Here is a 24,268-nt window from a genome sequence, read left to right on the forward strand (position 1 = left end):
AGTTCATTTCACCATCACCTGTTCTCTTTAGTCTATCTTTGTATGCCTTCCACTTTTACCCTCAAAGGAACTTTATTGAGTGGCTTGCTGTATAAGCATCATAAAAAAGATGAGATAATAGTATAAATATAACCATATTGCTAAATGGCATGATCCGAATTTTCATAACAATTATATGGTAATGTTGAATGGCCACCTGGCTAGACGTACCATATTTTCTTTCAAATTTTTTTTTAACATTTTTTGTGTGTGTGCGTGTGCACGTGTGTGTGTGCACACCATAGGATACTTGTGGAGAAGATAGCTCAAGGTAGCTGATTCTTTTCACCATGTGGTTCCAGAGATCAAAATCAGGGAGAATGCTCAGTGACAAGAGATTTCTACCTATTGAGCCATACTATCTTGATGGCCCCATACTATCATTTTGTCTTAAAAATCTTTGAGAAAATTCATCTATAATCTCTTCATCTGAAAATTTTGTCTTCCCCCAGCCTTTCTTTTCTCCATTGTTTTGCAATAGGGTATCAGTTACATACCCAAGTTGTTCTGAAATTTAGCACCTCAAGCTAACCCCTCCCACCTGCTGGGATTATGGGTCATCACTTCTGGATTGCACTGATGCGTTCTCTCTCTGTCTCTCTTTCTCTCTCTCTCTCTCTCTCTCTCTCTCTCTCTCTCTCTCACACACACACACACACACACACACATTCTAGTTCTCTCTTACTTGCGTTTTCATGTTAAATTCTGCTAAGAGTTTTGTCTTTTGCTTATCAGAAACATAAACACTGGTCTGTAATTTTATGATGAAAATTTGAAAATCTGCCAATTTTGTTCCTACTTGTCAGGGATATATTTAGTGCTTCTTGTGAATCAAGCCCGCTACATAGATTTCTTTATCTTTGTCAAAATTGTTATTTCAAGTATAAGAAGAATAGAAGAACCTTTTAATTTAGAATATGTAACATGAGGGCCAGCTTGTTGGGGTTTCTGTCCCACCCAGTACCCCAACAAGCCAGCAAGTCCCAAGGAAAATTACACGGAGTCTACATCAGGTTATAAACTGATTGGCTCATTAGGTCAGGCTTCTTGTTAACTCTTATAACTTATATTAACCCATTATTCTCATCTATGTTAGCCATAATGGCTCCGTACCTTTTTCAGCTGGACAGGTTACATGCTGTCTCTTCGGTGGTCTGCACAGGAATGGCTGAGGAACCTTTCTCCTCCCTAGCCTTATCCTATTCTCATTACTCCGCCTCTACTTCCTGTCTGGTTGACCCGCCTATACTTCCTGCCTGACCAATCAGCGTTTTATTAAAATACATGATTGACATAATACAGATAATTCTCCCACACCCTGTCTGTCTCTTCCTCCCAGGCAATGGAATTAAAGGTGTGTGCTACCACACCTTGAAGTCACAGAGGTCAACTACCTCTGCCCCTTAAAGTCTCAGAGGTCAATGTGCCTCTGCCTCCCAGGCATTGGGATTAAAAGTGTGTACCACCACACCCTATATAAACTTAAGTTTAGTATATCTTTTCACAGAGAGTTGTTAGCTGCCATGTGGGTGCTAGGATTGAACCCAGGTCCTCTAGAAGAGCAGTACCACTGAACCTTCTCTATCCCCCCCAAATATTTTCCTAAGTTTTGAGGAACAGATGATTAAAACGGAAAGTCTTGAAACTATTTATCTATATAGGTGTCTGTCCGTCTTTCTGACTGTCCGTCCGTCCATTCATCCATCCATTCATTGACTAGTTTGGAGCAATGAGATCTTATGCTTAAACAACTGTTTTGAATCTTTTTCTGTTTCCTTAAAAAATAATACTTTGCTAAAGAGTATAAGGGTTATATTCAGTGAGGTTGGCTTTTATCATTTCTAATAATTTTCATACTACCTTAAATTTAAAATTTAAATTGAATTTTTTTACTTGTCCTAGGATCATCATTTTGTAATTCAAGTTTAGAAAAATATCTTCTATACAACTTTCATCTTTTGGATTTTTTTTATTGAGTTTTTTTATTTTTTTAAATGAAACCAAACTATTGTTTTTCATTTTACATACCAATCTCAGTTCCCACTCTTTCTCCTCCTCTCATTCCCTCTTCTCCCCCCACCCCCCATCCACTCCTCAGAGAATACCACATTGCTCTGGGGAAGGTCCAAGGCCCTCCCTACTATATCTAGGCTGAACAAGATATCCATCCAAAGAGAATGGGTTCCCAAAATGCCATTGAAAGCAGTAGGGATAAATCCTGGTGCTGCTGCCAGTGGCCCTGCAGTCTGACCCAGCCATACAACTGTCACCCACATTCAGAGGGCCTAGTTTAATCCTGTGTGGTTCCTTCCCTCTCTGGCCAGAGTTGGTAAGCTCCTTTAGCTCAGATAAACTGTTTCAGTCGTTGTTCCCATCATGGTGTTGACCTCTTTGCTCATATTCTCACTCCTCACTCTTCAACTGGACTTTGGGAGCTCAGCCCAGTGCTCTGTTGTGGATCTCTGCCTCTGTTTCCATCAGTTGCTGGACGAAGGTTCTATGGTGACATTTAAGATATTCATCAATTTGACAATAGAGCAAGGTCAGTTCAGGTACCCTCTACTCTAATGCTTAGGGTCTTAGTTGGGGAAATCCTTGTGGATTCCGGGAATTTCTCTTGTCAGGTTTCTTGCTACCCTCATAATGGCTCCCTCAATCTAAAGATCTCTTTCCTTGTTCTTTTCTCTGTTCTTCCTCCATCTCTACTATCCTATTCACTCAATTTCTCCTTCCTCCACCCCTTCTCCCCTCTTCCGTTCCATCCTCCCTTCTCCCCTCACCCCCATGATTTTTCTCCCAATTTTGTCAGACGAACTTTTTCTTTTCTATTTCCCCTTTCCAGGTGGATCTGTATATGTCTTTCTTAGGGTTCACCTTAGCAGCATTATTTGTAATAACCAGAACCTGGAAATAACCTAGATGCCCCTCAACTGAAAAATGAATTTAAAAAAAAATAAGGGTATATTTACACAATGGAGTACTACTCGGTGGTTAAAAAAAAAAACAATGACACCTTGAAATTTGCATGCAAATGGATGGAACTAGAAAAAACCATTTTGAGTGAGGTAACCCAGACCCTGGTATGTACTCTCTCATACATGGATACTAGCTGTAAAGCAAAGGAAGACGAGCCCTGTATATAGACCATGATCCTAGAGAAGCTAAGAAATACAACTTTCATCTTTATTCTTAGTTTTGTGTAAAACTCTAGTCTCTCAGTGTTGTGTGTAGTAGTTAGTCCTACAAGCCTGCTTAGGTAAAAGGCGTTCTGAAACAATTCTAAGGATTATTCTTGGAAATTAGTGGCAGCTAAACAATATTAGATGTCTTTTGCTCAGAAATTTTTGTGATTTGCTTCTATTAAATGAGATCATTGGATGCAGAAATTATTTTGTTTCTTTGTCAAGTCCCTCCAGACAAATTTACAAACCTAATTTTAAAAATTATCTAAAGAAGTAAAAATCACAAAATTGATGCTCAAGGCAGGCTCTCCTAGCTTTTCAATGTTTATGATGCTAAAATTCTCAGATGACCTTAACTTGAAGTAATGGTTGCCCAATCTGTTGTTTTACATTTTTATATTCATAAATGTTATTTTTTAATATTTAGCCACTTGAACTAAAAATGTTGTTTCTTTGATTTTCTCTTTCCCTTGTTTTAACACTAACTTCTCTAATTCTGTCACAGGTTTAGGGAGGAGAGGCTTCCTCTTTGGTCAGTTGTAGCATCATATTATCAGTTCTAGCACATTATAGGATTTAGTATTTGTCCAAGGCTTGGATAGTTACATGTCTAAAGCACTCTTTATAATTTACTAGTAAAAGAGGAAGATTTTGGATCTTTTCTTGTGAGTTTTTCCATTTTTCAATGAAAACTATCCCCTAATTTTATTGTCTGGCAAATTTCTACCTTATATTTTTGCTAAAAGATCACCTTTTCAAGGTTGTACATTTGTCTTCCCCCATGACTTAAAATGACCAATAAAGTCAATAACTGCTGATCAACATTCATATGTGATTGATACAACCAAAGAACTAAGACTTTAATCGTATAAATTAAATATGAGTAATCACATATTAGTGGTGAGTACTGGGTCGAGCAGCATAGTTCATAGTTTCTTTAGTGTGCTAATAGATAAAGGAAGAAGAGGATTAAGATCAGATTTATAATGAAAATATAGCATCTACAGTGGTATCTAAGGGTACAATTTTGCTGAATTCGATGATACACACTACTAAGAAAGAATAAATTTATTGTCAATAATTTAAAAATTATTACTTAATACCTTGGTATAGTTAAAATATATTTGGTTAAATAGAGCATATTATTAAATATAGGTTTTACTTTTTTGAAATGCAGCTGCCACAATTACACACATGATTCCTATTAGTGGTTTTTACATTTCTATAGGATAGTACCTCTGTGAGCTCTAGTAGGGCAAGAACCTTAATTTTTTACTTTAAATTCAACTATTACTATGTCTTAGCTGTACTACTTAACCATTTGCATGAATGAAATAACATCTAGTAATTTTAATCACAGCATTGTTGTAGAACTGAAATTTTTAATTAAACCAAGTAATGGTACAGTACTTCAGGTGTATATCTGCTTCATATTGTATCTTGAAGTATGATTGAAATATACATGGACATACACATTTATACAAAGAAGAAAAAATATGTTTCAGATACTTTTTCTGAGTGAAATTCTTATTCATAACGGCATCTAGAATTTAATTCTGTCAATCCCATATATAAGACATTGGGGCAAAGATTGAGTAATTTGATTTAAGAAAAATACTTGAATTCAGGCAGCAATTCATACATTGGTAAGGATATTTTAGAAAACTAAAATCTTTTGAAAAGATGCCATCAAAAGATTTAGAGGAATTCGTAGTTTATATTTGTAACCATTATGCAGGTGAGATAAAAAGTACATAATTTTGTGTCCATAGTTATTTAGTCATGTTCATGTTGTGAAGGGATCTCAGTGAGTGAGACTGGAGGAGCCTCGGGGAGTGCTTCTGCTGTTTGCTTGGAGTAGTGCTTACTCAGAAATAGTACTCTGGTTTTTACAAAAGATTTATTACTGTTCAGTTTTGTTCATTCAGTACTATGTTTATGATTTTAGCAATACTTATCAAAAAGTATTAAGAAAATGTTGCCACTGGTAGGACACCAGTGATGTCTTCACTTGATTTCTGGGAAAACAGGGTTGTTGCTTGTGTAGCAGTGTTGGAATCAGCTTCCCTTTTATGTTAATGGAGGAGATTCCTGCTCTGTAAAAGACCTAAAATACTTTACTTCTGGGGAGAAAGCAAAACATCAAGAATGTATGTTTATTTCTCCTCAACTCTCTGTTAACATCTCCCAGGGGATGAGGGACGTTTTATCCACTCTAGTTGTAAATCTGATATTTTATTACTCTGAATAAATCTTATCACATGAATAGTCTTGAAGTTGTGGGGTATAATTCCCAAGGGATAGCACTATTCTTTTTCGTTTTTAACCTGCTGCCACAAATTCTCATTTATGTTAAATTTATTATTTTTCCTGTTCATAAGATTCTTTTAAAAAGTAATGACATGCATTTTGATAATTCATCCATTTGTAAGAACATTTCAGAAAAATATTTTGAAAAATATGCCATCCAAAGATTCAGATAAATTCTCTAGGTAGGGAAACGAGATACCTCTAGGCACTATTATTTTACATGCAGGTAGAAGGCCTGTTTAGCTCATGCTTGCATGGGTCTGGGCTGGCAGGCCATTTGGAGTATCGAGCAGCACGGTTCCCTACAGCTTTCAGGGCCCTCATACCGTCTATTTTACCTCTCCAACATTTCTAGTGGAGGTGTTCTCGTCTGAGATGAATCTGGATCATCACACTAAGTTACATTCACATCCTACTTTGTGGGGAAAAGGAAACAAACAAGTGAAATTAAGCAGCGTTTTAAAGAGTGAACCACCCCATGTTCTTACCCTGTTGGCCAGGAGTTAATCTCATGGACACAGCTATCTAACAAAAAGGGCCTGGAATCTGTATTTTTAAAAGAAAGAAGAATATTTATTGTTTTTTATGCCATGTTAATGAATCCCATTCCCCCACCCACCATTCCTATACCTGCTGTAGGTGTCACTTTGTACTAGGAGTTTTTCCTATGTCATCTTACTTAGTCTTAATGACTGAGATACAGGTTAAGTCATCCAGAAGTTAGGCGCTAGAGGATTTGATTCCCAAGTACTGTGGCATTGCAAGCATACATACCTGAGAGATTAAGTACATATCCAGAAAATCTTGGCGCAAGCTTTAACGATGGTGCTGTCATCAATAAAGACTGAACCATTGAAGTTTGAATGATATGATCAGAAATTCATCTTGTGGCTTTTAAATTTTAAATCCAAATGAGAATGTAGATTAGGTAGTATGTGTATGAACCTTGAATTTGGGGCAAGTATTTTGGGTTAAGATTTTAGTTTGAGGATCAGGAGAGATGATTTGCAGAAGTTATAGCTGCTCTTCCAGAGGTCCTGGGTTCAGTTTCTAGCACCCACAGGGCAGCTCACAACTGTACATAACTTCATTTCCAGGGGATTTATTGTCCAGTTCTGGCTTCTGTGAGTACCAGATATACATATGGTACATAGACATTTACAGGCAAAACAACCATACATGTTAAAATAATAAAACAACAAAATAAAAGATTTTAGTCTGATTACCTTTTGTGTATAGATGTCATGTAAAGCAATGCTTTCAATGAGGTCATTGAAACTTAGAAGGTAGCTAAAAGAGAATAGGTTCAAAGACTGTACCCTAGGATATCCTATCATTTTCAAAGATCTGGGAGATGAAGTAGAAATAAATACTTTTACACATAACTTTTTGTAAATTTATGAATAAATTTTTGTAAATTAACTTTTCCAACCTATCTCTGTTTCTGACTTTGGTATACAGAATGCCCACATTCTTTTATTTGATATAACTTTTACTTGGCAGTTGATAGAAATTTTATATACTTTATGAAATGATTACCATTATAAGCTAATTGGCATATTCATAACCTCTATAAGCTAAGTGGAATATTTCTCACCTCTTACATTAACGTTTTTAAAGAATATTTAAGAGTTTTAGCAGGATTCAAGCATACAATATAGTGTTTTAAGAGACAGTCAAGGTGATATAGTTTAGTCCTAGTATTTATTTTACATAATTGGAACTTCGTTTCTAGTGACCAGCATCTCTTCATTTTCCTACCTTCTAGTGGACAAACGCTAATCTACTCTTTGTTTGAATGAATTTGAAAAGATTTCACTTGGCATAATGTCCTAGGTTCATTCTTGTTGCTGTCAATTACAGGAATTCCTTTTGTTTAAGGCTAAGCTTTCATTGTGTATTAGTTTTGTATGTCATTTGTGTATTTTTGCTTTTGTCACCTGGCATTTGGGGTTATATTCAACAGTTGTTTCCCAGATCCATGTTTAAAAGCTTTCATCCCCTTATTTATAAATATGTTGCAGCTTTAAGTCGTATGTTTAAGCCTTTTAGTCCAAAGGTTCTCAACCTTCCTAACACTGCGACCCTTTAATACAGTTTCTCATGTTGGGGTGACCCACCTCTAAAATTATTTCTGTTGCTACTTCATAACTATAATTTTGATACTGTTATGAATCATAATTTTTGGAGATAGAAGTTTGCCAAAGGGGTCACCACCCACAGGGTGAGAACCACTATAATCCATTTGGATTGAGTTTTGTATATTGTGTGTGGTAAGGATCTGCCTTCATCCTTCTACACCAGTATATCTAGGTTTTTTTTTTTCTTCACAATACCATTTGATGAAAAAACCCTTTTTTTTTTTTTTTTGCATGTCATTGACATCTTTGTGGAAAATTGAATGTCTGTAAAGAAATGCTAGAACTTGTTTCTGGGCTTTATTCTATTTTATTGGTGTGCTTGGAATATGCCAGTTACTTATATTGTTATGATTGCTGTAGGCTATAGCATATTTTAAAGTCTAGTAATAATATGTCTCCCAAATTGTTTTTGTACAGGGTTTCTAAGGCTGCTCTGGATCTTTGGTGGTTCCGTGTAACTTTTAGGATTTTTTTCTTTAATTCTGTTTTGCTTATTTTGAACCCAGAGCCTTGCACATGCTAGAAAAGTAATCTACCACCGAGCATTTCCAGTTTTCCCTCCTTCCCCAACACCTCCCTTTTTTTTTTAAAAAAAAAATGCTATTTAAAAATTCTTCAAAAATTTCATGCATTTATACAGTGTCTTGATGATATCCATCCACTGCTACTCCCCTCAAGCTCTCCGTAGTGCCTCCAATCCCACCACTCTCTCAAATTCATGCCTTTCTGTTTTGCTGTCATTATTTAATACCCCCTCACTTTCCACCAGCACGGGGACATCCTGCCAGCAGCTACATTCCCAAAGGAGCGTGCCTGCCCGTCTCTTAGCAACCGTTAACTGGTAATCTCTTCCACCAGGGTGGGGCTTTGGTGGCCCCTTCACTGTTTGTTTTGGAAGTTTGGTTTGATTTTGTGTAGGTAAACTCAGGTGCTAGGAGTAGATAGGTGCAACAGCCGTGTCAAGCCTGTATTTTATAGCTCTTTCACCCATCAGCCCTTAACTTTATGTCCACCCTTCACAATGTTTTATGAGCCTTGGATGGGGGACTGCTTCCCCTTTTGAGACAGGGCTAGTTCAGGTTAGCCTAAACGTTCCAGTTATCCAGCATTAGCCATCCAAATAGTGGAATTACAAAGCATCATTGCAACTGGCTGGAATTTCTTTTATTTTCTATTCTGTAAAGACCATTACTAGAAATTTGAGATAAATAGCATTAAATAGCAAACTGCTTTTAGTAACATGATCATTTTAGCAACTTGAATTATTTCAAACCATAAAAATGACATTTTGCTGTGTGTATCTGTGTCATTTTCAATTTCATCAGTTTTTTAGTTTTCAGTGTATAAGTCTTTTTTCACTTTCATTAATTTATTCCAAAGTGTAAGTATTTTTAAAATGTTATTGTAAGTAAGAGTATTTTGATTTCTGAATAGTTTGTTGTTAGCATATAGAAAATTTAAGTGATTTTATATCTGCAACTTGATGTTGTTTTTGTGGTGCTGGGAATCAAACAAGGACTTCTACTATATAAGTAATAATTGTCAGCTATTTAGATAATTTAATGTAAATATGTTTTATATAATACTAAATCCATATTCAAAATTTCTTAGGTGTTTTGTTAAAATTCTTTATTGTTTATCTACCTTTAATTAAGAATAACACATTACACCTAACCATCATGCCATTTGGTCTCCTTTAAATTAAGAATTTATAAATCTTTTCTCAGAGAGGCAGAAAGTCTTCCATGTCAATGTTTGGTATTTTTGAGTCCTAGGCAAATTGTTTTGTAAGATGTCCCTCAATTTATATTTATCTCTTTTCTCATGATTAATCTAGTTTTGGCAAGAACATATCAAGATGTCATGAAATTAGTTGGTTTGACTGTATATGTTACAGAATTTTATGGTTTAAGGTCAAAATGGTTATTAAAAATCACATGAATTAGTACCTTCATGTTAAAGGTATATTGGAGTATAACTTTCTTTAAAATATAATATTGAGGGGATGGAGAGATGATTCATTGGTTAAGAGCACTGGCTGCGTTTCCAGAAGACCTGTGTTCAATTCCTGGCACCCACATGGCAGCTTGTAATATAAAATATTATGTCTACACATGTATGAGATAAACTTTAATAATTTTTTAGATTTATACTTTTCTAAGTTCTGCATCCATGTTGTACAAGGTCACTTAACATCTCAGCATAGCTATTTACAACTTTAGTTAGGAGATTTTCCCTTTGAATTTTGATTGATTACCCGAGTTCTTAATGAAAACCACTGTGTATATCTTCATATACTTTATTCAAATTAATGAGTTTTTGGTAATAATACTTTAAACTAGCTAGATTTTGTTTACTTATTTTCAGTATGTTTAAAAATAATATTAATAGAACAAGGAAGGCAGGATCAGAGGGAACCTTCATCCGACGATGGATGGTGATTGAGACAGAGACCCACATTGGAGCACTGGACTGAACCCCCAAGGTCCAAATGAGGAGCAGAAGGAGGGAGAACATGAACAAGGAAGGCAGGACTGTGAGGAGTGCGTTTACCCACTGATACAAGGGGACTGAGCTAATGAGAGCTCACCAAGGCCAGCTGGGCTGGGACTGAACGAGCACGTGATCAAACAGGATTCTCTGAATGTGGCTGGCACGGGGACTGTCTGAGAAACCATTGATAATGGCACTGGGACTTGTTTCCTCTACACGTACTGGCTTTTTGGGACCCTAGTCTGTTTGGATGCTCACCTTCCTAGACCTGGAGGGAGAGGGGAGGAACTTGAACTTCCCACAGGGCAGGAAACCCTGACTGCTCTTAGGACTGGAGAGGAAGGAGGAGAGGGAGTGGGGGGAGTGGGAGGGTATTGGGAGGAGGGGAGGAAGTGGAAACTTTTATAAATTAATAAAAAAATACATAAAAATAATATTAATATATTGAGAATTTCATGCAATAAATTTTAATCATAATCAATCCCCATTCTTTCCAGACCCACTCTAATCTCTACCCCCAATGTTATATCCTCTTTTTAAAAAAATAGCTAATCTATTCCAGTTATTTTTAAGATCCCTGGTTCCACATATCTGCTATTACAGCTTAAATATATCCTCAAAAGAACTGCATATTAACAAAGAGAAACTACCAAAATAGATGTGGAAAGATATAGTAGGAAGAATCTTCAGATTTTTGCTATTACTCTATTTTTTCTGTTTTTGTAGGGATTATTGCTAGAAAATTACTTCATACTGTCTCCTTTTACTTTTAGAGATAGTAGTTGGAGCCAATATAACTGCTGAGTAATTAGAAACAATGCAAAGTATGTGGGCTAAGAAAACCATGGAGGATCTAAAGTGCTTTTTGATTTGGCAGGATCTAATATAACACTAAGTAGAAGAAGCCCACATATACATTATAGAATTCAAGATGTTATCTAGCTTGCAGATTTCCAAAGACTGTAGTATTTTGTTTTTCTATTTTTAAAAACTTTTGTAATAGTTTTAATTTTTATTAGCATTTATTAATTAAATATTATCTTGACATTTTCATATATGTATATAGTGCGTTTTGATCATTTTCATCTGTTACCATCTCTTATTAACCTCTAATGTTTTTGTTTTTTTATTTTGAGACACATTAGCTTTGTAGCCCAAGACTGGTCTAGAACCCATAGCTGTCCTTCTGTTTTTGTCTTTCAAGTGCTGGGAATACAGGCATTTAAATAATATACTGTGCCTAGCTTGTGACTTTCTACTTTAATGCCAGTTTATGATGTATGTTTGAACTTCATTAAGTTTATGAATGTAATTTGTAAAAATAGCAGCTTAATCTGATTAAAATCATCTTGTTTATTATGCAACATCACTGATTTAACAAATAAGCTGAATAATGAATTTAGGACTGAAGTATGCATTTGTTATTAGGGATATAAAGTCAGTAATCTCCAGGAGTTTACAAGCTAATAAGAGAAGGAGATGTAAACAAATATTTATAGCAAACTCTTTAAGAAAACATTACAGAAAATATAGAAGTAGATATGGAGTTTGGCCAGCTCTTCTATGTTAAAGTTAGTCTATGTATCTATATGTACCCCACATATCTAAGTAGATGACATCATTAGACCTTCTCTGAGTTATAGAAGGATTGCCTTTGGCAATTGCCTGTGCTGTGCATAGAATTCTTAGATTTTTCTTTAACATGATAAGTAAATACAACTGGTGGTTTTGAAGCTTTTAGTGATTGATGTCTTTCTGTAAACATTTTAGCCCAAGAGTCTAAAAAGGGAATTATGCTTTAATTTGTTACTTTTGGTAATGCATCTTAGGATTTCCAAATATTCTCATGTTACAAAATAAGCACATTAAAAATTTGAAAAATCAGGTAGCTATTCTACTTTAATTGACAACTACTTAGATTTAAATTTTGCTGAACTCTGTTTTTGTCAAGGGTAAGTTTCTAGTCAATATAAATGAGACTTATATCTGTGTCTTTGTCCCAGAAAAATCACTGGCTTCATGCTCTTTGAGTTTGAGGTTTCAATTTAGATTTGAATTGGAGAAATGGCTCCGCAGCTAAGAGTGCATATTGCTTTTCCAGAGGACCGGAATTTGATTCCCAGCACCCATGACAGGAAGCTCACAACACTCCCGCTCCAGGGCATTCTACCCCTCTAGCCTCTTTGGGATCTGCTCAGGTGTGGCATACATACGCATACAGGCACACACACACATATGACTAAAAACGAGATAAACCTGAAGAAAAAATTGATTGTACCAACAGATAGGTCGATGTTTCAGTAACAGACAACTTGTGAAGTCCAACATGCATTTGTTAAATAAGATTATCAGGTGTGAATTAATTAGTAAGCCAGTTTACTAACACCAAGTAAGAATTTGCAGTCTTAGAATTTTGTTGAGGAAGTAAACCTTGTTTTGTTGGAAGGAACATTGATGATTAGTGAGTTTCTCTTTTCTGTAGTGTTGTTTACCTGTGAATTTACTTAATAATTTATTAGTATAATCATGATTATATTTTATGTTCAGAATTTTATTATTATTTTCTTGCATCAAATCAATTTCCAACCGGTTAAATTGTAAAAATGTTTAGTGATGTTTATGGTTTTCTTAATTTTTGCTGCTTTGGGATAGCACTGAATACCATAGAAAATCCAGTTCTTAATGAGCAAGTACTTTGGAGGATAAGACCTTTTTTTTAATTGACATTTTTTTCTTTTATTTTACATACCGACTGCATATTCCCTCTCCCTCCTTTCTTCCCGTTTCCTACCCTGATTCCCATCTGCCCCCTTCCCATCCACCCACTCCTCCTTGTCCCCATTCAGAAAGGGACAGGCCTCTCATGGGCTTGAATATAGCATAGCACATCAAGTTGAGGTAGGACAAAGCTCCTCCCCTTATATAAAGGCTGGGCAAGGTAATCCATATGGGGAACAGGTTTCTAAAAGCCAGCTAAGTGCCAGGGATAAGTCCTGATCTCACTGCTAGAAACCTTACAAAAACAGACCAAGCGAGCTTCCATCCAGAGGGCCTTCCGAGGGATCCTGCATCTGACGAAGGACGGCGATACAGTCGGTGACCCATATTGCAGCACCGGACTGAGCCCCCCGAGGTCCAAATGAGAAGCAGAAGGAGGAAGAACATGAAAAACGAAATCAGTACTGCGAGGGATGCTATCACCCACTGATACAAGGGAACGGATCTGATGAGAGTTTACCAAGGCCAGTTGGACTGGGACTGAAAGAGGACGTGATCTAACCAGACTCTCCGAATTTGGCCGGATTCTCTGACTGTGGCTGACCCGAAGTCTTTCTGAAAAGCCATTGACTATGACACTGGGACCTGTTTCCTCTACATATAATGGATTTTGGGGATCCAGTCTGTTTGGACACTCACCTTCCTGGACCTGGAGGGAGGGGGAAGGAACTGGAACTTCCCACAGGGCAGGAAACCCTGACTGCCCTGTGGGACGAAGAGGGAGGAGGAGGGGGAGTAGGGGGAGTGGGAGGGTGTTGGGAGGGGGGGTGGAAATGGAAACTTTTATAATTTAATAAAATTTACAAAAAAAAAAACAAAAAAAAACAAAAAAAAAAAAAAAAAACAAAAACAGACCAAGCTACACAACTGTCACACACATGCAGAGGACCTGGGTCAGTCCCATGCAAGTTCCCTAACTGTTTGCCCAGAGTCCATGTGTTCTCACAAACTCAGGTCAGCTGTTTCTGTGGGTTCCTCTTTCATGACCTTGACCTCCCCTGGCTCCATACAGTCCTTCCTCCCTTTCATCAGGAGGGCTCCCAGAGTTCAGACCAATGCTTGACTGGATTTCTGTATCTGCTTTTATTAGTGCCTCGGTAAAGGCTCTGTAATGACAATTAGAGTAGTCACTAATCCGATTACAGTAGAGGGCCAGTTCAGACACCCTATCTACTATTGCTAGGTGTCTTAACTGGGGTTTTTTTGAGGCTGAGTTTCTCTGTGTAACCCTGGCTGTCCTGGAGTTTGCTTTGTAGACTAGGCTGGCCTTGAAATCAGAGGTCTGCCTGCCTTCACCTCCTGTGTGCTGGGATTAAAGGCGTGCGCCACTACCACCCAGCAAAGATTTATTTGTTTTATTTTATGTATTTGAATGTTTTGCCTGCATGTATGTGTATCACATGTTTGCCTGTTGCTCACAGAGGTCATAACAGGGAATCAGACTCCTTGGAACTAGAATTATAGATGTGAGCCACCACATGAGTGCTGGGACTTGAACTTGGGTAGTCTGCAAAGAGCAACCATTGCTCTTAACCTTGGAGTTACTTTTAAGCCTAGATAAGAACATTTTTAAAAAATAATTTTTATCTTTGTTGAATTACTCTTCCAAATGCACGATCTTTTATTTGACTCTTCTTAGAACTCTTATAAGATGCATTATGTTCTCTGGCCTGAATATTATATTTTCTAGATTAAACAATATAATTAGAGTTTAATTGATTGAATCAGATTTGGGAAAACAATGGTAAATTTTCATTTTCTAAATACTGTAAATGTGTCTTTTGTTGTCATTCGTTTGTTTTTTGAGACAAGGTCTCCTTGTGTAGCCTTGCCCAGCCTGGAGCTTTCTGTGCGTACAAGACTGGTCTCAAACTCAGAGGTCCTTCTGCCTCAACCTCAGTCCCAGTGCTGGGATTAAAAGCATGTGCAGCCATTATTTCCAGCTATAAATGTGTCTTTTTATCTTCGCCTTTTTTAATTTCTATAATTCCCAAGTACTGCTATTATTATCTAATATATGCACCACATTTCCTTACAATATTTCTTGGGTAGCATTTTAACTACACAGCAATTTTCGCTATATAGCTGTTGTAATTGCGTGTTCGTTTGTGTGCGCAGTACTGGAGCTAGTTTAGAGGGACTTTCTGAGACCATTGAGTAAGGAAAGAAATCAACACAGAATTTATCAGTATGTATGCCAGCCTTCTGCAGAAAAATGATCAAAAAATCTTGTGTGGGTTTATGTATGTATTTTTACACATTTACATGATTGTATAATATTACTAGTATATAACAACATAGACAATCGGCAGTACGTAGTGAACCTCATTCAGAAAATGAAACACTAGAATAGTAGTGAAGGAGGACATCAGGGCCCAGGATATCGACTACAGAGGTAACTCAAGCACCTCGACACCAGACTTAATTATTCCACTATTGTAGGACATATTAATCTGTGCATAATAAAGCTTTTATTTGTCCAGTAACACATCTTTATGGCAAGTGTTACTATAGACCTTATAATAACAAATAAGATGTACAAGTTCCCTGTGTTATAAACCCAAGTATTTTGTTGATCATGTGAAGAAGAATCTGTGGAGAAAATTGAGCATTTTAATGAAGTAAAAAAGGGCAGAAATGGGAACAAGAGAAGATGTGATTGTGATAGAGTAGGACATAAAGGTTTTCCTATTAGAAGGTGAATTTGAATAAAGAGCTGAAGGAAGTAAGACTTAGATCCTTTGGGAAACAAGTAGGATCCTATAGAACAAGTTAAAAGTTTGTGAGCATTGGTTTATTCTAGAAATTTGAAGAAGACCAGAGTAATTTAGGCATAGGGATGAAAAGTATGAATAGCTGAATTTGAAGAGGTGGGTAGACTCTTGTAGAGTCTCGATGGGATTAACTTTATTCTGGTTTTCATGGGAAGCCCCTGAAGCATTATGAACAGGGGAATGTTGTATGTACTGAAAGCTATACTAATTTGGACTTAAGAAAGCTCAGTCTGGCTGCTGTGTGAAAAGTTGACTTTAGACAATAGAGAAAAGCTAATTCTTAGCCATATATGTTATTGTTTAAGTATTTTAATATATTAAACATTTTCATCTTCAAACCAACTGTAAGATAACAAGTATTATTTTCTCAGTTTTGCACATAAGCAGACTACTAGTACCTATACAACTCCAGATAAAGAACCTAATCTTCTACCACAGTATAACGTACTATATATTATTCTCTCCTTTACTTTTGAGGAAATAGTTTTCCCCCTTATTTCTTTTTGGTTCTGTTTTACACTGTTGAAAAAATTATAAAGGAAGATTTTTGAGGGACTAGAATGATGCATTGTGATTATAGTGTATTCTTTCTCTGTACTTTCTACTTTGAATATTATCTTGATTTTCTTCTCACAGACCACAAAAATAACCTTAGAATTATAGATTCTGAATAAAAGGAGTTGCTCTCAAATGATGTTTCACATCTAGAAAAAGTCTTTGAACAGTCTTGTTTTTTTTTAATTCACAAAACTGCTGCTTTTGTATACTAAGTGACCAGAATAGCACTTAACACATAGCAGATAGTAAGTGTTCAGTGAATGAGTAAATGAATGAGTTACACATTTCTCTGTAATGCGTTCTTAGTTTTTAACCTAATACGAAGAACTGATTGGTTTTTCTATGAGAAAGAATATTGTGACTAACTGTTCTAATTAAGACATCACAATGAATCAGTATTCACATGTTGACTTTATTAGAGAAATCTGGTCCTTTGGAATTGTGGACCCTACCTTGGTACCAATAATTACCGTCCAAAATAAGATATGGCTGGCCAATATCAAGTTTTCCTTAACTGCCCATGGAAGAAGATTTCATTACTAAAAGAAGTATGAGGAGCTTGGGTATCTTTAATTGTCTGCATAAAATATTAGTTAATATTTAAGCTTTAAAAACTTATCTCTTTAAAAAAATTTAAGATTACATTTGTGTGTGTGTGCATGCGCACATGTGTGTATTTGTTGTTTATGTAGGTCAGGGGACAACTTGTGGCAGCCTGTGTTCTCCTCCTGTGTGGGTTCCAAGGATCAAACTCAGTATTCAGACTTGGCAGCAAGTACCTTTACTGGCTGAGCCATTTTGTTAACATCAGTTCTTTCTTTTAATTCTAGTAAATTTGTGAAAAGATATGTTAAAAAGAAAGAAATATGTCACATAAATATGGACAGTGTACGTTGTAATATTTTTGTTAAAAGAGCAAAAATTTCCATATAAATGTGTCTTAATCCCTTTGGTCAGAAAGTTGCTATCCAGGTTGTTTGGCAAGTCTGTCTGTTCTTCCCCCCCCCCCCAACAGACTCCAAAGTCCATTGATAAGTAAATATACCTTGAAGTTATGACAACTCACCTCATTTAACTGAACTTGAGAAGGTTTGTGTAGTTCTAGTCATCCACACTTATTTCTGATAACTCGTGAAGGTGTGAGGAAAATAAAATCAGCTCTACAACTAGTTAGGAAGTCAGAAGTCGGAGCAGCATGAGTGATGACACACCCTTACTCCTTCATCACGGGTAAACTTGTAATGCTTTCTGCCTTTTCTTTAAATTGACTCGTGCCATATTTTACTGTATGTAGAAAGTACATTCTCAAGGGAAAGAATGGAGTCAGAACTAGATCCAGAGCAGAAGGAAATAACTAAGCTGTATTGATCTGTGCTTGTCCTACAATGCTCCTTCCAGCTGAGAAAATGATTTTTTTTTTTTGAGAAAACAGCCCTCGGGATTCTTTGTTGGATGCTGTCACTGCTATTTCAAAACAGGAAAACAATTATGCATAAGTTATGTGGAGAAAATAGTTTTCTTGAATTTTTCTCTTAAGAATGAGTAGGAGGAAATTATAGGAAATGGGTAAATGATGGTATTATTTAGAGATCATTCCATTTTCACATAGACAACCCTAAGATAAGCAAGGGTATCTTTGTGAGGAAGGGTTTTTTTTATTGTTATATTGTTTGCATATTTACCAAAATTCTCTGACAAAAGGGTTTTTATCCCAAATTACTATGTTGAGGTCTAGATTTTTTCCTAGCCCCCAAATGTCAAAATCATATACAAATTTAAAACTATATAAGAATATCCACTAGAATTCTAAAATGAGTAACTCCATAGTTATTTTTATCTTCTTATACATTTTACTGAAATTAGGGTTAAGTTTTCATTTCTCATTACCAGTGAGTACTATTCAATTATCTTTTTATATGAATTATATAATTTCATTCCTGCTGTTTCTGTGGCACCAGAATGAAGATTCTATCATAAAATTACTTTTTAGAAATTGTCTATCATGGTTTCTGTGTTACTGTGACTTATTAGAACTACAGTCGGTCTCTTGACCCTGGCCACCTCTCTTGGTCAGTGGCTTCTCTCTTGCTCTCCCTTCTTCTCTCTTCTCTAATGGTTGGGTTTAGTCTGCTAGCCATATCCAGCTGGGACTCTTTCCCCTATCTGCTTTCTCCCTTGTGTCTACAATAAAAATCTCCATATTTAAAAACAAGCAAGCAAGGCATAGTTTCTTATTTTTCAATATGTGATTAACACAATTATACACACACACACACACACATATTTAAAAATCAGGGCTTGGGAGTTAGCTCCATGGGTAAAGTGCTTGCTGCAAAGCAGTGGAGCTGAGTTGGGATCTCCAGCACTCACCTAGACTAGAGTAGTGGCATGTCTATAACTCCGAGGGTGGAGATAGGCAGCATACCAGAGTTTGCTGTTCATCCACTCTAGCTGAATTGGTGAGTTCCAGGTTCAGTGAGAGACTCTTATCTTGAAACAGAATGTGACGAGCAATAGGGCCGGACGCCTGACTTTGATCCTGGCCTCCACAAGTTCGTAGACACCCATACCAACCACACAGATCTGTAAACCATAATCTCTTGCAAACTGTTAGATCTTTGTGTTTGATGAGGTGCTTCTGGTAAATCTACATACCCACTTTTTACTTACTTACTTAGCTACCTCCTGTTATACTTAAGAACAGTGGTTTCCTAAGAGAGAGATTCTTGTAAATTTAAACCTGGACATGGCCAACTTGTTTCCTTTTACATTTGAGATATTACCTTCATGGTATTTTAAATGGATTTGCTTGAGTAAATGTAACACATATGGTTGATATGTGTTTGGTCTTTTCAGTATTCTTAAGTCTATTCCTTCTACTAGTAAGTTCACATTTCATCATAACTAAAAAGGAGCTATTGAGTTGACTCCCTGAAGTTTTTCCAAACCTGTACTCTGTTTCTCTTATACACTGTTGCCAAATAGTCATTTTAAAAATTATACTGTAAAATCTATGCTTATTGGATTTGTTTGTATGGTGTGCTTTTTGCTTGAATAGAAGATAGTGGTTATTTTATTAATTTGTTGATTGTTTCGAAGTTTGACATTTGAAGCAATTTAATGACTTTCCGTGCTTAGAACAAATAAAAATTACCAGCTTTTACCTGAGAACAACTGATTTGTTGTTTCTCTTTTAGTCAGCAGCCAAGTATATATGTTTTCACATTTCTATGTAAGTATGAAATATGAATAAATTCCAGAATTCACTATGTGTCACATATATTCATATGTGTCATTTTTATGTCCCTAAGTGATTTTTTAGAAGATTTTGATATATGAATTGGCAGATGTCTCCTTTGCCTTCACAAGATAATTACAGGTTGGTGACATTTCTTTTTCTTGCTAACATCTGCATAAAAAGTTGCCAGTCACTGTATGAACATTTGTCATATCATTGCACAAAAAATTTTATTCATGAGGCATATATTTCTAACACCCAAAGAAAAGTAGTAACTGAGTGAGTGTGGTTGTCACATACCTGCAATCACAGCATTTGGGAGGCTCAAATCGGAGGGTTATGAGTTCAAAGCTTTGTCTAGGCAGCATACTAGTTAAGGTAAATCTAGGCTACATTAAAGAGGCTTTATCTAAGAAAATAATTAAATAAAGATAAACTAAGTTAGTTTTATTATTTGTTCTCCAAATGTTTTAGATCAACTTTAGGCCTCTAAAACATAGGATTAATGCTGATAATTGGGTATAGGTAAATATCCAATGTAGATATAGATTGGCGATAAAGTAAAAATAAGTTTATAAGAAAGTTTTATATGCTAAGCATATAGAATGAATGTATGTGAAGCATTTGTGCAGCCCTGCATTAACATTCTAGGCAACACTGAGCAAGTTCTTTATCTGTTCCGGCTTCTTTATGCTATTCAAGGGGGAGATCACAGAATTTGAATGCGTTCTCTTTTTAGGTAGTTACAAGTGGCTAGATAGTAGCTTTATAAAATTTACCTTTTAAGATTGATTTATTTTATGATTGTGAGTATTTTTTTTTTTGGATGTATGTATGTACACTGTGTGCATGCAGTACCTGAGGCATCCAGAAGAAGGTGGCATACAGATCCTCTGTAGTTGTAGTTACTGATGGTTCAGAGTCATCATGGGGGGTGAGAACTGTACCCAGGTCCTCTGCAAGAGCAACCAGTGCTCTTAATCTCTGAGCCATCTCTTGAGCTCATAAAATTTAATTTATAAGAAAGCATAGAGCCAGGTGGTGGTGGCATATACCTTTAATCCCAACACTCAGGAGGCAGAGACAGACAGATCTCAGACTGGTCTACAAAGTAATTTCTAGGATAGGCTCCAAAACTACAGAAAAACCCTGTCTTGAAAAACCAATAAAAAAAAGGGAGAAGAAAAATCACACCGAGGCAGACAGTGGGTGAATATTTAAATAGTTTAGACTTGAATTGAGGGAAAGTTACCTTTCAGGACATTATTCTCAGATGAGCAGCAAATTAGAATTATGAATTTAGTGATGTTTTAACTACTTTCTTACATCTACAACTAATCAATTATTAATGTATTGGGGAAGTGGGAAATTATGCCTTTTAGCACAATTAATAAAAACCCAGAGACAGAAATTGGGATGCAACCTGAAGGTCAGAAAAGCAAAACAGCCAGCCACTGGCTCTTACCTCTACCTTAGTCCAAAATGACGATCCTGACTCCAGGAATCTCAGAAAGAGACTGTGTGTGAGAACTGTCTCCTCCCCGTTTTATATTCCTCTCTAGTGCTGGGTGGGGTTAAAGTCATGCACTACTACCACTTGGTTTCTTTGCAAACTAGTGTGGCTACTGGGATTAAAGGTGTGCGTTACCACTGCCTAGTCTGTAAGGCTGATCAGTGCATCTGTTTTACTCTCTGAACTTCAGGCAAGCTTTATTTATTAAATGCAAATTAGCTATCACTACAATGACTTAAAGTTATTAACATCATTGTCAGGAGCAATCATGTCTCATGTCAACAGAACCCTAAATTATTTAAATGCCTTGTTCTACAGATTCTTGAAGTGGTTGAATATTACCTATCCAGGCAGAATACAATCTCTATGTATCTAAAGAACCTAATTAATCTGACTATATGTATAACAAATATGAACAACTATTGACCTATATTATTTAATACCTCTATAGCTTAAGGACTAAGACTTAATGTCAAAATATTAACTAATCTGTAAACAAATGTGCTGCAATGACCTCAAAATTTAAACAGTGTATATGTATCTTGATCAGAGGTAAGAATAATATATAATGCAATACAAAAATATATTTTAAAAGTTATATCAGTATACAAAATGTCCTAAACAGAGGTAGAAGCATGCATGTATACAATCTGACAGAATAACTTTGCATAGGTGTACAAATATTGTAAACAGAAATAACAAATATAATTTGAACTTGAATCAATATACAAAGCTATACCAATGTAAATTATCCATAAATAACAGTTCACAAGTATTCACTCTATTATCTACTATTATTATCCCCATTTTTTTTGAAACTACATAGTTTCTACCCCAACCCTCTACCTTATACAAATAATCAACAACCCCTAAATGGTGTTCCCAACCCTGAGGACAAACTTTTTTGGGAGAGGGGACGTTGTCCTCTAGAATTGCTTCCTGTTGTCATGGGGGCGATATTCTCTTTATGGAATTTGGCAAAAGGAAAGTGATGGTTAATTTTCAAAATTACTGTCTAGTATAGTTGTAAATGATTTTAAAGTTCTTATTTGGAGTTCTGGCCAGAATGTCATGCGAAGGTGTACCATTTCAGCAGCTGGTACCCAAAAACCAGTCTTACAGTAGTGCTATCAGTATCATGATGTCATCTCAACCAGGAGTTGTTGCTGTGGGGCTCCAGCAGCACCTTCAAAGCAACTGCGGTCAATTTTCTAGGACTGCTGAGATGAACTGAATCCAGTCTTGTGGCGTTGCTTTGTTTCTTGAAGCCCACATTTTGATCATTTCCTTAATGAAGGACAATTGTATTCCATAAGATACAATGCTTGTTTAATTTTTTTTTTTAGATCAGTCATATGTGTGGCCTCCTATGTATATTCTTTGACTACTGTAGGGTATTTGGTGCTAGATACTCTTTCTGATGATATCACTGGAAAAGCAGGTATAACTCTGGGTAAGCTATGCCAGAGTTTGGTACGTACTGATGAGGCTACGTTTTGTCTTTGTACCTTTGTCCCTGGTCATCAAATTAAATAAATTCCTTAATCTTTTCAAATCTTTTTACCACTACATTTTGTAAGGTCTAGATCTCCTGTCTAGTGTTCTGTTCTAATGCCCTCATTGAGGATTTCAAGGTGTGAAGTCTGTCCAGTAGAAATAATGTCTAATCCTTGGACATATTTTTTAAATTATGTCCTAGACATAATTTTAATGTGCATAAGCATGCACATTAACCTTCCTGGAGAGACAGTCTATTAGTCAATCTATCATAACCCTTCTACAGAGTCCAGTTAATATATTCAACCATATGAATTCTCTCAGACAATGTCTCAGCACCCTCTGTCATTGACTGGGTTTTGTTCATCAAATTGGCTGTATCCTTCTCCAGAATGCTGAATTTTCCTTTTAACTGATCATTATCAGTCTGTAAATACTGTATCATTTTTTAAAGTACCTCATTTGTCTGGGTTTTGTTTGTCAAATTGGTTGTATCTTTTTCTGTAGCACTGAATTTCCCTTATAATTGATCATTGCCAGTTTGTAAAGACTGTATAATTTCTAAAAGTGCCTTATTTTGGGCCCTATTATCAAACCATGTTTTTTAAGTATAAATTATGAAGGACAAAGCTAATCCCCAGAATCAAATTGAGGGGTATAGGAGGGAAATCATATAAACCTTGCATAACATTGTACATGATCAAGTAAAAAGATTATTGAACTCCTGTATGGTTAAATTCCCTGTCATTTTTTTACTTATAAATTATAAATTTATCATTTATATTTCAAATTATAAATCTTACCTGTGGTTGAATTTGAGCTGGAGTAGGTGCAGTAACAGTTACCTGCCAGTAGGTGTCATAGCACACTTGGAGCCGTGTGGCTGGTTTGAATCTGATTTTAGTATTAAATGCTAAAAGATATGCTCAGATTAAAAACAGTCATTTAGTGTAAATCGCAGACTTTTTGCTCCACAGAGGTCCCTGACTGATTGGCAGCTGCACAAGCAGTAGAATAGCAAGGTAGCAGTGCTAAGCAAAGGCATCTGGGGAGCCCACATCTTGCCTGAGTTTCTTGCCTGAGTTTCCTCGGTACAGAAAAACTGAACCCAGAGTGGCTTCAAGTCCTCAGGCACATTGACCCTCAGTGACTGCATGGCTCTGAGGCATTTAATGAGGAAATTTGAAGGACCTCAGCTAGTGGCTATTTAGGGCTGCTGCACTTTGGAATTCTATACTCAAAATGAATGGTGGTGTGGAGCCTGACTATGGCTGGCCAGAGCCCCACGTTGGGTGCCAACTGTAGAAATTAGCTCAATTCTGGAAATAACCAGGTTACTTAAAGAATAAAGCAATTATATTTTTATTTATTATAAGGGGAAAACTCACAAAGCAGGATTGAGAAGTCCAAGCTCAGCTGTGCCCTGTGGGAATCACAGAGAGAGGGGGGGGGGGACACCTGGGCCATGTACGTGCTTTACTCCTGGTCCCAGAAAGCCACACTTTAACTTGGTTCCACCTATTAAAGATAATTGGCAAACGAGGTTTCCCCATCAGCCAAGCATAGCTGTTCGTATTGTAATCCCAGGATTTGAGAGACTGAGCAGGAGGATCACCATGAGTTCAAGACAGCTGGGGCCACAAAGTGAGATCCTGTTTTAAGTATTAAAAAACCTCAGCAATAACAAACTCCACAATTTCCAAACATCACCAGATATTTCTTGGAGAATATAGTTGACTTCAAGT

General features: G+C 36.4%; 1 protein-coding gene across 3 annotated transcripts in view; it reads left to right on the forward strand.

The window, feature by feature from the left end:
• Nucleotides 1-24,268, forward strand: part of Magi3 (membrane associated guanylate kinase, WW and PDZ domain containing 3) — a 224,715-nt gene that overhangs the window by 57,799 nt on the left and 142,648 nt on the right. Inside the window, exon 1 of one of the 3 annotated variants that reach the window (XM_048442276.3) lies at nt 17,463-17,505. The exons of the other annotated variants lie outside the window; for them this stretch is intronic. Within the exon in view, the coding sequence (XP_048298233.3) occupies nt 17,478-17,505 (28 nt within the window). The 5' untranslated portion in view covers nt 17,463-17,477. Of the gene's footprint in view, nt 1-17,462; nt 17,506-24,268 lie in introns of those variants that run through there. 3 annotated transcript variants of the gene reach the window in all.

This window comes from Myodes glareolus, chromosome 17 (genome assembly GCF_982192425.1).
Source record: "Myodes glareolus chromosome 17, mMyoGla1.1, whole genome shotgun sequence".
NCBI lineage: Eukaryota > Metazoa > Chordata > Mammalia > Rodentia > Cricetidae > Myodes > Myodes glareolus.